Below are 13,550 nucleotides of genomic sequence, written 5' to 3' on the forward strand. Positions count from 1 at the left end.
GTTCAGGAGCCCAGCCAAGCTGCCTCCATGAACAGACAGCTGGTGAGGTATCTAAGGGAGTGCCAGCCCACAAGAGGGAGACTTGGAGGGCGGGGGACCTTTTGGTCCTTGTGGTCTCTGATCCCTGCTGATCCTCTGGTGTCTGGGTCCTGTGTAGAGGGGAGTGACGTAGCACCTGCTGCAGTTTCAGGCTCCGTGGTGGCTGACCTCATTCCTGGGAGAAGCAGATTTTCCCTCAGACCACATGTTGGGGGCCTTCTTCCAGGCCTTGTATGCCCTTAGCTGCATTGTCATTTTTCTACCCTGCAGAGTTGACTGAAGTGATGCCGAGGTATGACTGTGGTTCAGCCTGTGGTTACCTTCAATCGGTTCCGATCAGGAGGGGCTCTACCACCTCTGCGCCTCTGTTACTGATGAGGCTGGCTGCACTCTGAACTTTTTGACGCAAATAGGGCCTGGCTCTCGGAATCCTGGCAGGTTGCCCACATGGCTATTAACTGGGCAAAGTATGGGCACCCTCTGTTTTTGGGAAAAGAGTGAAGAGTCCATTAGAAAATGTTACAGGGTTTTTTTTTGGTAGGAGAAAAATAGTCTAACCTGAGGGCAGCTTTGAGCTCTTTCTTAATGGATGTCAGTGGGAGAGGGATGCAATTTGATCCAAATGGGAAGCTGGCTCAAATCCCAGCAAGCTGTTGTAACTGTATAAGGCATCTTACGAAGTGAGACGGTTCCTCCCATAAACTTCCCCTGCAGGCAGAAGAAATCCCTTGTAAATTAAACTGCAAACAGGGGCTTTCCCAAATACATTTCTGTTTAATTTCCTTTCAAGCACTGAAGCGTGTTTGTACATCTGTCCCTTTTAAGAGAGGAATAGCCTTGACGTGTATGTTAATTGAAGTTCCTTCACAGTGGAGTCAGACCCAGTCAGTGTCGCCTTCATCAGATCTCTGCAGCACAGACTGATTTAACTAAGAGCCCGATCTCGTAGCCCTTACCCATGTGAGCTATCTCATTGTAGTCAATGGAGGTACTCTAGTGAGTAAGGGCTAGAGGTAGGGCCCCTAAAACTGTGTTCATGGCATAGGGTGAAGGCAGCCTGCGTTTGGGAATTAATTTTATGAGCTGGTCACACAAGATGTTTGTGCTTCTGCTTTTATAAAACGTATCACTTTCATCCTTCGGTTACTATTTCCCAGGGTGACCAGATAGCAACTGTGAAAAAACGGGACGTGGGAGGAGGGGGTGATAATAGGCGCCTATATAAGAAAAAGTCCCAAAAAATGGGACTGTCCCTTTAAAAACGGGACATCTGGTCACCCTACTATTTCCTAAAGAGTCAAGCGCTGTTGCTGGCTTTGAAAAGGGGCTGGATAAGAAAGGAGTACTCAGCGCTCCTGCCTCAGGGTGTCAGCAGATCGTGACAGAGGTCAGGAAGGGATGTTCTGCCACCCCAGTGTACAGCACGGCTAGTTACCTTTGTCTGAATCATCAAGGACTGGCCTCTGCTGTAGATCGAGTACCCAGACCTTATGGAGCAGTCATCTGTTACGATTTTTCAAATCCTACATGCAAACTGGGAATAGCCACAGGCAAATTCCAACTTGACCATTCTGTCACTTCCTGGTAATCCACCATTTTGTGCTCCTCCCCCCACCCCCTCCCCCGATTGCAGCCCAGCAAATGAATGGGGTGAGACTGACATAGGTAGCCAATACCTGCTCTCTGCTGTCATTGGGTGGGGCATGATGACAGGCTGGAATGTGAAGCCATTTTTCTCTTGCCCTGTGACCAGGAGGGGAATGTTAATGTAGCTGCCCGGTGGAGGGCAGTATGTTTCTCTCTTGAGCCTGGTGTCTTCCCAGTGACCTTCTCAGCTCATGAAGACAGCTTGGCTTTGCTGTAAAGCAGCTCATGTGACTGCAGTAATCCGCAGGCAGTAAACAGCTGTGTAGGAAGATTGCAAGAGGAATCGGCCTATTTTTCCGCACTGCAGACTTTGGCATGAGAACACAAGACTCGGGGCGGTGGCTTCTACTGCCGCACACCCACCTTTATGCATTCTATCCGTGGCTGCACGACACAGCCAATCAAACCTCTCCCCAAGAGCCTGTCTTCCCCTCGGGGCTCAGGCTGCCGCGTGCTACGCACTTGGACAGGAAATAGGGCTTTCAAATGACATAGGGGTGCTAATTACTTGGCTCCGCAAGTCCATCAGGAGGGCAGTGTGTTTGGAGCAGTTCCAGATGTCACTATGCAGCCATTTCTCTCTCATAGTGGAGAGGGCACAAGGGGTTCTGAGTCCGTGTGAAGCTGCAAAATAAATTATAAGATGCAAAAAGCTCCTGAAGTCGTTTCCCCTGGATCTTTTCCAGTAACGGGGAGGGGGCTAGATCTGAATTTGACTCCATCCTCACCCCACTGAGAATGGACTCCTTTGGCTTCCTTTATTCCTGGGCAGAAATAACTCTTGAGGTAACTTCCTATCCTACATAACGCTTCTTCTGTGGACTCTCAAATAGCCCTCTCTGCCAGGGAGGCTACTCACTAGCTGCTATTCCAAGACTAGAATGTTCTACGAAATAACAGCTGTACACATAGTGTCTTGGATTTGCACCAATTAAGTGCTGACAGCGTGACTTTCTATGCTTATAGGAAGTCCTGGTCCCAAGAGCTCCCAGGCGAAAGCACAGGCACACTGGGAGACCCAGAGAAAGGACATTAGCTTGGAACTTGTTCAGAATTAACCATGGCACCATTCACTGTTCCCATAGCTGGTTTATAGATCACGGCCATTTTCTCTCCCTTGTCAAGGAGAGGATGAGTGTGGATCCTCTTGGTCTTGGAGTTCTGAGGATCCTTCAATTTCCTCATCTCTCCCCCTGTGATTTTAGTCGTCAAACTCAGAGCATCTTCCAGGGGAAGCTTAGTAAATATTCATAGGATCCTGCTTACAAGGAGCAAAGTGCAGGAGGCGATCATGAACTAAGTTGTCTCATCTTCAGTTGTTGAGACTCTGAGAATAGGCAGGGCCGGTGCAAGGATATTTTGCGCTCTAGGCAAAACTTCCAACTTGCGCGCACCCCCCCACACACATCAGTTCATTGAGGGGCAAATCCCAATGAGCCTTTATAGACCCCAGGGTCCAGCCATGCCCCCAGGGGCTGCTCCCCAGACCAGGTTCCCCCCTCCCCGCCCCCTGAACTCCCCTGGAGGGTGCACAACCCCCTCACCGCAAGTCCTCCCCATCCCACCCCACCCTGGCGGCCCCCGTCCCGAGTCCACTCACTATCTTTGCCAGGCTTGGCAGGGAGGAGCCGCCTTCCAGAGGCACCGGAGAGCCAGAGTGTCGGCTTGCAGGGGCGGCGATCCCCAGCCATGGAGGAGCCGGCACAGCGTAGGGGGGCAGCAGCCCTGCAAAGGTGTTGGCACTGCTAGTGGGGAGCAGCCGCACCTCCCACCCCTCCTGCCCAGGCTGCGTCCCGGCGCCCCCCGCAGACTGCAGCAGATACCTGTGGGCACCAGCCCCCATGCGCCCCCCGGCTCCTCCCTCGCCTAGGGTTACCATATTTCAACAATCAAAAAAGAGGACCGGGGGAGCCCCGCCCTATCCCCCATCCACTCCCTCCCACTTCCCACCCCCTGACTGCCCCCCTCAACTCCCCCTCTGCTCCTTGTCCCCTGACTGCCCCCTCCTGGGACCCCTGCCCCTGACTGCCCCCCAGAACCCCACCCCCTACCTAAGCCTCCCTGTTCCTTGTCCCCGACTGCCCCCTCCTGAGACCCCCCCACCCTAACTGTCCCCCTACCTGTCCCCTGACTGCCCCAACCCTTATCCACACCCCCGCCCCCAGACAGACCCCTGGGACTCCCACACCCCATCCAACCACTCCCCGCCCCCTGACAGGACCCCCCAGAACTCCCGACCCATCTAACCCCCCCCCCCACCCTGCTCCCTATCCCCTGACTGCTCCGATCCCTCTCCACACCCCCGCCCCCTGACAGGCCCCTCCCAGAACTCCCCTTACCATGCCCATGCCTCTCAAGCCGCCGGCTCCTCCATGGCTGGGGCTCGCCGCCGTCACAAGCAGGAGGCTCTGGCTCTCCGGTGCCTCTGGAAGGCGGCTCCTCCCTGTCGAGCCAGGGCACCGCTTTTTGGCACCCCCAACCACTTGGCGCCCTAGGCGACCGCCTAGTTCGCCTAACAGTTGCACCGGCCCTGAGAATAGGTGTTACAAAGGCAGCTGCAGCATGATCTTCCTAGATACGATCCCATTGATGTGATTCAACCCTTTTCTGGCAGAAGCTGCTTTTATCAGGTAGAGAGTAGTTGTTGCCTGCCCCTATAATCTTTTGCTTCTCCACTGGATCTGCCAAAAAATTCCAACAGCATGTGTGTGTGACATGGACAAGTTGTCCAGTAGGAAACTGAGACAGTCCCTCAGTTCATAAGTTACTGAACAGCCTTCAGAAATGACCATCTGTTACGACTGGCTGGGACAGATTTGAACAGGAGACCTGTCGGTGAAAGGCTCTTATTTCCTATTCCCCTGAGCCGTCCAATTTCTCCCCTGCTAACACAAGTTCTGTGTATTTTCAAGCTCTAGCAGATGCCGATTGATGTGCACAAAACTGTGTGTTCATTGTACTTTAGAATGTAAACGTGTATATTTCATTGCAGCTGTATTCATGGCTCTGTTGCCCCTTAACCTCTGAAATCATGGGTGTTTATTTCAGTATAGGTCAAGCCAGATTGGCAGTGATCTTGTAGATTGTTTTGTCTAAGCTCTGGTTCAACTCCATTGGAGTCAACAAGTCAATGGAGCTGTCCAGTTCCATCCTCAATGAATTAAACCCACTGATAGCTTTTAAATCACAATGTGTCATTTTAAAAAATACATTTGTACTGAGATTCTCAGGTATGAATTTCAAAAGCACGTTAAGTCCCATTTCGGATATGACAGGCACTCGGGAAGTCTAAATGAAAGCCTATAAGTATTAGGATTCTAAAAGTGCTATCTCACTTTTGAAAATGGAACTTGGGCTTCTAAGAAGCTTTTGAAAAGGTTATCTGTCAATATTTACAACAGAATTATTTCTTCAAACTGGGAGTTGCTTCTTTCTGTTCATGTATCAACCAGAATTTTTCACCTGTTCTATTGTCCCTTAAGGCAATGGTTCTCAACCTTTCCAGACTACTGTCTCCCTTTCAGGAGTGGTCTTGCGTACCCCAAGTTTCACCTCACTTAAAAACTACTTGCTTACAAAATCAGACATCAAAATACAAGAGAGTCACAGCACACTAGTACTGAAAAAAGTGCTGACTTTCTCATTTTTACCATATAATTATAAAATAAATCAATTGGAATAGAAATATTGTACTTACATGTTAGTGTGATACTTTCATTTGTGAGCCTTGTCGGAAGCCCAGGTCCCGCCGCCCAGAGCTGAAGCATGTAACTTAGCTTTGTGGGGCCTGCTTGCCAACCCTAGTGCCAGCCCTGCATTTGCGACACCCCTAAACCTGTCCTGCACCACCCTCCCTCTCCCCCCCCTCTCCCCCCCAGTGGTTGCAGCCTCCAGGTTGAGAAACACTCCTCTAGATGAGCTGAGAACCCATTGGAAGACACATGTGTAGCCCCAGAGGTACATGTACCATGGTTCAGAACTACTGCCGTGAGGTAGAGAACAAACAGGCCTATTATGGAAGGGGCTGCTTAATTCTTCTTTGAGTATTTGTCTGTGTGGATCCCACTTGAGGTGCACGTGCGCCCAAGAATCTCATAGTACCATACTAGCTAACCACACTCAGTAAAACCTGTTACGTGTATGGCTTATGACACACACACGTTGTATGTTTTAGTCCTCAGTCCCAGCCTCTAAACCTTTTTTTTATCAACAGATGTGCAGAGTTAAATTGCAGTAATCAGCCAGAGGCAGTAGCATACCAAAAAGAAATAGTCCCCACCTGCCACACAACAAAGATACAATGCAGGAAAATGCTTTTTTTAAAATGTTGACTGTAAAAACTGTCCCTTATGCTACACCTACAATGGCTTTGAGTCATGTGTTTACTCTGACGTATTGGTTACAGTGCTGAAGGTGTACAGGACATGTACAGTGGGTGATGTGTGCCAAACAGTTAACAGGTTCCAGCCCTAAAAATGTACAGTCTACAGGCAGTGAAAGGATAGCCTGTGACAATCCAGCACATAACAGAACAAAGAGCAGAGTGTGGTCATTGTAGCAGGAATGTTTTATTGGAAGGGAGGCGGGGGGCATAGGCGTTAGGTCAGGGGTAGGCAACCTATGGCACACGAGCTGATTTTCAGTGGCACTTGCACTGCCCGGGTCCTGGCCACCAGTCCAGGGGGCTCTGCATTTTAATTTAATTTTAAATGAAGCTTCTTAAACATTTTAAAAACCTTATTTACTTTACATACAACAATAGTGTAGTTATATATTCTAGACTTATAGAAAGAGACCTAAAAACGTTAAAATGTATTACTGGCACGCGAAACCTTAAATTAGAGTGAATAAATGAAGACTCGGCACACCACTTTTGAAAGGTTGCCGACCCCTGTGTTTGGTTTAGGTGTTACTTTGGAGGAGAAAAGAGAGGAAGCTTGGACTCTCTCAATGACCTTGTCTTCACAAGGAAAAAAGTGTGTTCTTAACTCCAGTTAGTTAACTAACATGAAGCAAAATCCTAGTGAAGACAAAGCAATTTATATATCACGCCTTCACTAGAATTTTACTTCACGTAAGTTGACTCCAGTTAGCTAACTCCAAAGAACACACCTTTGTTCCCGAGTGAAGACACCCACGGAGCTGGTAGAATTCCGTGAGAGAGAGCTGGATTCTAGCCTGCTGCATGCTCCACAGTTGTATGCAGTGTTGTTGTGGTTGTGTCGGTCCCAGGATGTTAGAGAGACAAGGCGGGTGAGGTAAAAGATGTTATCTCACTCACCTTCATGTTCCACAGACAAAATTGTCCTTTATTGCGGAAGGGTGACCAAAGAATCAAGCCCCAGCTTCACTTTTGGATTCCACACCGAATGTGCTTGGCGGGTTAACTGAGTCAATTGGATCTCAGAGCCATTGAGTGAGGATTAATAGAGACCTTCATGATGTCAATTTTACAGCATCCCTCTTCTGCCTTTAAATCAAATACCGTTGGATTGGCCTAAGAAACCACATCAAAATGGGGTTCTAAGTAAAACCAGTCGTAGGCACTCCATTAACCAGCGTTTTGTCATAAGGAACAGTTGACATGAGCCTTTTGCACTGATGAAGACAGGTTTACTTCATTTCTAACACACACAAAAGTGAGTGAAGAAAAGAACCTGCATATCTTGGCCTGTTTGTCAGCCATGAATGTAGCTCTGTGTGTTGGCAGAAATATGTTCACTGCTGAACAAGCCAGTGAAATGCTCGGAAAGGCATCTTTTAGATGAACCCGGAGAATATCTGGTTACATATTACTCTTCTCCCTGAACAATAGTTGCTTTGTACCTTCACGTATTAAATGCTCTACAGTGTGCGTTAATGCTGGTGTTCATATGTGATCCTAGTGTGAAGTGTACCCTAACTTTTGAAACTCATTTAGATTTAAGTCTGTTGTAACCTGAAAAAATAATTGGAGACTAGTTTATCTTTTTTTTTTTTTTTTTTTTTTTTTTTTTAAGTGACTGTTGGGTGACATGGGGAGAGAACCTGGATTTTAGGAACTTTCTGACCGAGTGCTCTGGGATGTGTAGAAGTCCCAGTTTGGCATCCATCTTTGGTCGTGTGTCTGTGTGTTTTTGTTTTGTTTTGTGTTTTTTTGTTTTGTTTTGTTTTGTTTTGTTTTCACCTCACACACACACACACTTTCCCTGGGAGTGGAGGGGAGATCATTAACAGATGGGGACCGTAGCTGTTAGGAACGTGCAGCAGCCCCTGCCTGTCAGGCTTTCTGTGGCCTGATTATGTCACTGATCTAAATATTAGCAAGAAATCTCCTTCCTGGTGAAAAGTTTTGCACGAATGATCTAATAAAGGGAGTATTAATACCTGGGATCATCTGTAATAATTGCACACTTCCTGCCCCTAAACGGTTTATGTAATGTAAAATATAGTTAGAAATATATAGTCTAGCGTATCTAATATTTTGGTGATACTCCATATGTGGACACTGAATATGGCTTTTAATTCCATGAAGGGCAAGAATGACTTCTGTTCAGTTGTTGTCCTTCACAAGTGGAGTGAAGAGGGCCATATTTCTTGTCCGTACATGGGCTATTCTGGTTATACCACCCCCCCTGCGATATTTTTGCCCTTTGTTCAGCATTTTATACTTGCATTTTATTGTCAGGCTTCCTAGCAGCAGACTGTTCAGGTTGCAAGTGGAGGCTAACAGAAAATCCCACAGGTGAGTTAATGTTTGTGGTGGTAGTTTGGGATGTTGGGATGAAGCTGCTGGTTGGCACTGTTGCTTGTTTCTGTAGGCGTTCTGATCACACGTGGTATTTCTTAGCACAAAGAGGGACACGTCTGTCTGTCTATCTTTTTCTCTCACTTCTATGAGTGAAGAGTAGTAGAATTCAGACGTAAATGCACCCGTGGGTGTGTTAAATTTGCACATGTGCGGTCAAATTCACAGATACATACTAGAGTCAAAATCATGGGTGTGGGGTAGATATGCACATGCTAATACACTGAGGGCCCAATCCGGCTATCATTATTGAGGCTAAACGCCTGTGGAAATTGATGGATTACTACCCAAGAAAGGAATGAGAGTGACCGGATCGGGCCCAAAATATATATTTCACTAATATACTCAAGTAATATACACTTGTGGTGAGGGCAAGAGGGGTGTATGTGTGATGTTTTGATTTGTAAGGTGTCTGATTCGACATCTTAGGGAGCATGCGCATAATGCGTAAAACACAATAGTTATACAAAGAAAAGCCCCCCCACCCCACCCCAAATGTAAACTGCCACCAACCCATCAGTGCCGAGAAACTACAGTGAGGAGCTTTGTAGAAAAAACAGAGTCCCCTAGAGATCATCCCGTTTGGCCTGTGATAGACCAGTGAACTCCAGTGGGTGTGCGTCCACTCACTTGCACTGGTCTATCACAAATGGAATGCATATGTACATACACATGCTTCTCTGTTTGATACATAAACACACATAGGGAGACCAGATGTCCCGATTTTATAGGGACAGTCCCGATATTTGGGGCTTTTTCGTATATAGGCTCCTATTACCCCCCACTCCCGTCCCGATTTTTCACGCTTGCTATCTGGTCACCTTTGTTCCCAACACACATGGCATATATTTCGCTAACAGTCATCATGATCCATGAGGGGTGGGTGACCAAGACAGTAGCCCCCCAGGAGTGGCTGCCTTCCCTTCTCAAACTATTTGAGAAATGCAGTTGTGTGTGTGAGAGATAACTGGAGTGTGAGATAACTGTTAAGTATTTTTTAATTGTTTTAAATAAATTGAATTTAAATACATTTTAAAATGCCTTTGTGACTTCAAATTACTGTTATGTATATTTTAAAATAAATTTTGTCCTTAAAAATCAAAATAATAGAGCATCACTTTCAGGTGCGGTTCTCTCTTCACACTTCAGAACTTGCAGCTGCCATTATACAAAGGCCCTCTAGAGAATATGGGATCCTAAAGGGTATTTTAAATGTAAAACTAAACTCCGCTTAGATATAGTCTTTACTTTATGGAAAAGCCCTGTAGTCTTTAATACGGATTAAACTAATAGATTTCAATAGAAATGTAATAGGATTCCATAGCAATTGCCCTGAAAACCACTAGAAATTAATAGAGAATGTAGAAGTCTGCACTGTAATTAACATAGTTTTCAGGGAAGGGGTGATTTTAAAATATTTATGGTAAAACACAATGAGAATAGCAACAAAGAGTCCCGTGGCACCTTATAGACTAACAGATGTATAGGAGCATAAGCTTTCGTGGGTGAATACCCACTTCCTCAGCTTTCTGTTAAATGACTATTCAGAAGTTTTAAAAACTATAATATGGTACCTTGGCCATTTGACTAAGATCAAACATACCAGGTTAATAGCTGATGCATCCTTCTGTTTGGGAACCACAGAGGAATCTACTCTGCGACTGATTAGGTGTTTCCCATCTCTAATATCTAGAAAGCTTTGTCCTCATAATACCTGTTAGCCGGCTACCTAAAATATCCTCCACTGCTGTTTATATTTCATTTAAAAGAAAACAAAACTTAAAGTTTCTAACTTTAGTAAAAGTTGGATGCTATGATTCTTTCTTAGTATTTCTAACCAGGTTTCCTATATATTTGAATTGACCATGATACAGACGGCTAATCTTATCAGGTTTACCCTCCTCTATTCTGTAAAGCCAGCTGATCAAGGGAGCTTAGTAGAAAGGTGGGTTAGTCCACTAGACTTCTGGAGTTGTTTAGATCACAAGTGGAAATGAGCAGTGTGGGGCACGGGTCACTTGCTGGAAGATTCTCTGCATCTTGAAGTCTTTAAACCATGATTTGAGGACTTCAATCGCTCAGATGTAGGTTTGATACAGGAGTGGGTGGGTGAGATTCTGTGGCCTGCGTTGTGCAGGAGGTCAGACTAGATGATCATAATGGTCCCTTCTGACCTTAAAGCCTATGATTCTATGTTTGGTCTCCTAGTCTCCGTTTGCCACATCTCTCTCTTTCTCTCGCACAAAAATTGGCCAGGTTTTAGAAGACTTGCAGTCCCTGCTTGAGAGAGGCCCAAAATTAGTGTCTTAGGTAGGGAATGAGTTACATAGGAGCAGAGCCACATGGGGAAAACTTGCACAGAGTATGCACACACTTTACGTCTAACTCAAGCCGGTCTGAGTATCCGTATTCAGCTCTAGATTCATCCTCCGCATCATACGGAGGTGAGGGAGGGAGGGATAGGTAATTTAGCCGACAGGGTCATGAGCTGAGGATTTGAAATTGGTTTCCCATGGAAAAACACGATCTGCTTCTTTGTCTCCTCTCCTAGCCCCTCTTTTTTTATCAAGTAAGAAGAACATAAGGTTTTTACAGATACATCAGAATGAGGCCAAAATGACAGAAGAGGAAGGTAAAGGCTCAGAATTTCAGAATAAAGGAATACTGTCAAGATAAAAACACCTTTTTAAAGTGCTTCCCGGTGTTACTAACACCACCTGAGAGTATTAACTGAAGGAATTTTGCGGTCGCAGTTTGTGATGAAGTATACAGACCGCAGTGACCAGGAAGGGGGTAATCAGAGCCTCTGGCCCCAGTCAGCCACACCCATTACACCTGTACAAGGTATCAAGCATGGAGGCGGGAGAGAGAGGAAAAGCCCAGCTCAGTGGTGGCTGACTGGGAGAGGGAGTAGACCTTTTGAGCTAGCCCTGTGAAGGAAGGAAGGCCTGGCTGGGGCTAGAACCTAACTAGAGCCTCCTTGGGACAGGTAGGCCTGGTATAGGACCTTTTTTATCTCTCATAACTAGTTTGGGCTGCCCTTTGTTTTGGGACCAATAGAAGAATAAGCCGGGGCAGAGACTGAGAAAAGCCCAGCCATGGGCTACAGTAGGAAGCAGCCCAGATATACAGCAGGGGGTCTGAACAGACCTCCTCTGCTTTATACAGAGCCCCTGGGGCTGGAACCCAGGGTAGAGGGCGAGCCTGGGTTCCCCTACTAGGGCAGGGGGTGTGATGACCTTGGGGCCAAGGCCTGGCAGGCCCCAAAAGCCTGAAGTTGGGCCGAACCACTGACATGCCAGAAAGGGTGGGACTGTTATTGACCTGGCCGAAGAGCCACGTCCCAGGAAGAGGCAGATCAGCGCAGGGCCAGAACAGCTGTTGGGAGGGGGCGCCGAAGGAGGAGAGGTGCTGCATCGTGCCCAGCCGCGAGGGAGTGTGTCTGTGGTGAGTAGACTCTTCCACATAGCTTGGCAGAGCACGCCCAGGGCCACAACCTGCTCCACCCATGAACAGATGCGCTTGGGAGCCACAGAAGGGGTATTTTGCCACAGTTGCTCCCAGCCTGTGGATCCGTGCTTGGCCATGGCAAAGGACCACGTATTTGGATGGCTTGCTGGGGCCTCTGCATTCACGCCTTCCCCCCCACCCCCCAAAAAAAACAGAAACTCCGCAGGAGATACTTCCAGAGGGACAGGTCAGTCCTCTTCAGTACTGGAGACTCAACCTCTCCAGTCAAGGATTCTGTAGGGGTAAGTCCAAAAATCTCCCCGCCCGATCCATCCTACATTGAAAAAGCTCCAGGGCCGTCTCCCAGCTTCTCCAGTGGGTAATAGTCACTTGGCAAGGAATCCTTGCTGACTCTCTTCCCAAGAGGAAGATCTGAGCTCTTTCTGGGATGTACGCCCCATGCATCTTTTCCAATTTCATATTGGACAAAAAGAATGCAGGGGCTCAAGGCTCCCTCTCTGCCATATCTTTGTGATTGGAAGCCCCAAGTGATCATCCTTCCTCCCAAGAAGGCAAAAGAAAAGTAAAAAGGGTAGAAAATATAAAAAAAAATAAAGCCAAAAAAATCTTCAGCTCTTCTCCTCCTGAGCTCTAGCTTCTCCCTCAAAGAAGAGGTATTTTTGGCTTTAGATCATGCTAACCCCAGGCCAGAAAAGCAGAAAAGGTAGAAGTTGGTGGATTGTAGCAGAAGGTAAATGTGTAAAAGAGCAACTTAATCTCAATACACACAACAAGCATCCGCTCTGAACAAGAGAGTGGAGGAAAAGACAAAGGCCAGGACTTGAAAAATGGGCATCTAAAGTTAGTCTTCACAGTCCACATTAATGCACCTAAATACACAGCCTGATTTTTTACAATACCGAGTAGCCAGCAGCTCCCATTAACGTTAAATAAGTTAAAATGAATCAAGAAAAGGGTCAACCCTTGTATGTGTGGTTCTTTGAAATCCTGGCCCATGCTGTGTTAGTGATGCAGAGCGTAGGGTACCAGATCAGTCCCTATTCAGTCTTTAAGCTCTTAGAGAAATCCACTCCTGTGGTTGTTATGAATGAGCTGAGGGGAGCACATTGAAATAGAACAAGATGAACCAGGACGGTGCAAAGGGTTAATCACTGTGAGTTTTAGGAAACATTTGGCAGCTGAATGGCAGATAACACGGGTGACATCCACATAGGTAGTTTGATGTGCATAGCTGTTGGGGGGGGGGGGGGGGGGTGAGGCAGAACTATTTAATTACGGTGGCTGCAATACTGCTGTAATCTCCCTTGGGACCCTTGCAGTTTGTTGGAGGAAAATGTCACATTTTTGTTTGCTGTTGTGTTTGGCTAATGTTCCATGGAAAAGTCAGGACTAACTCATTATATTCATTATAATTTACAGGCTGGTGTCTGGGGCTTCCCCATTCATACTCATGCTCCATCCATCCGGAGTGGGAGGGATAGCTCAGTGGTTTGTGCATTGGCCTACTAAACCCAGGGTTGGGAGTTCAATCCTTGAGGGGGCCACTTAGGGATCTGGGACAAAATCAGTACTTGGTCCTGCTAGTGAAGGCAGGGGGCTGGACTTG

General features: G+C 46.9%; 1 protein-coding gene and 1 long non-coding RNA gene across 9 annotated transcripts in view; one reads left to right on the plus strand and one right to left on the minus strand.

Annotated features, from left to right (window-relative positions):
- Positions 1–13,550, plus strand: part of NRF1 (nuclear respiratory factor 1) — a 110,398-nt gene that overhangs the window by 82,877 nt on the left and 13,971 nt on the right. For 3 of the 7 annotated variants that reach the window (XM_042842254.2, XM_065552189.1, XM_042842252.2), the window contains 2 exons: positions 8,354–8,410; positions 11,025–11,105. The exons of 2 other annotated variants lie outside the window; for them this stretch is intronic. In XM_042842254.2, the coding sequence (XP_042698188.1) occupies positions 8,354–8,410; positions 11,025–11,105 (138 nt within the window). The remainder of the gene's footprint in view (positions 1–8,353; positions 8,411–11,024; positions 11,106–13,550) is intronic. 2 more of the 7 variants (XM_005281312.5, XM_065552223.1) reach the window with 1 other exon arrangement.
- Positions 311–3,135, minus strand: LOC122172372 (uncharacterized). Of its 2 annotated transcripts, none has more exons than XR_006172638.2 (2): positions 1,716–3,135; positions 311–747 (listed from the first exon to the last, which is right to left on the minus strand). It is a non-coding gene; the product is annotated as an uncharacterized LOC122172372 (long non-coding RNA). The 2 variants fall into 2 exon arrangements; XR_010589300.1 differs by having other exon boundaries at positions 1,475–3,135.

This window comes from Chrysemys picta, chromosome 1, assembly GCF_011386835.1.
Source record: "Chrysemys picta bellii isolate R12L10 chromosome 1, ASM1138683v2, whole genome shotgun sequence".
Lineage (NCBI taxonomy): Eukaryota > Metazoa > Chordata > Testudines > Emydidae > Chrysemys > Chrysemys picta.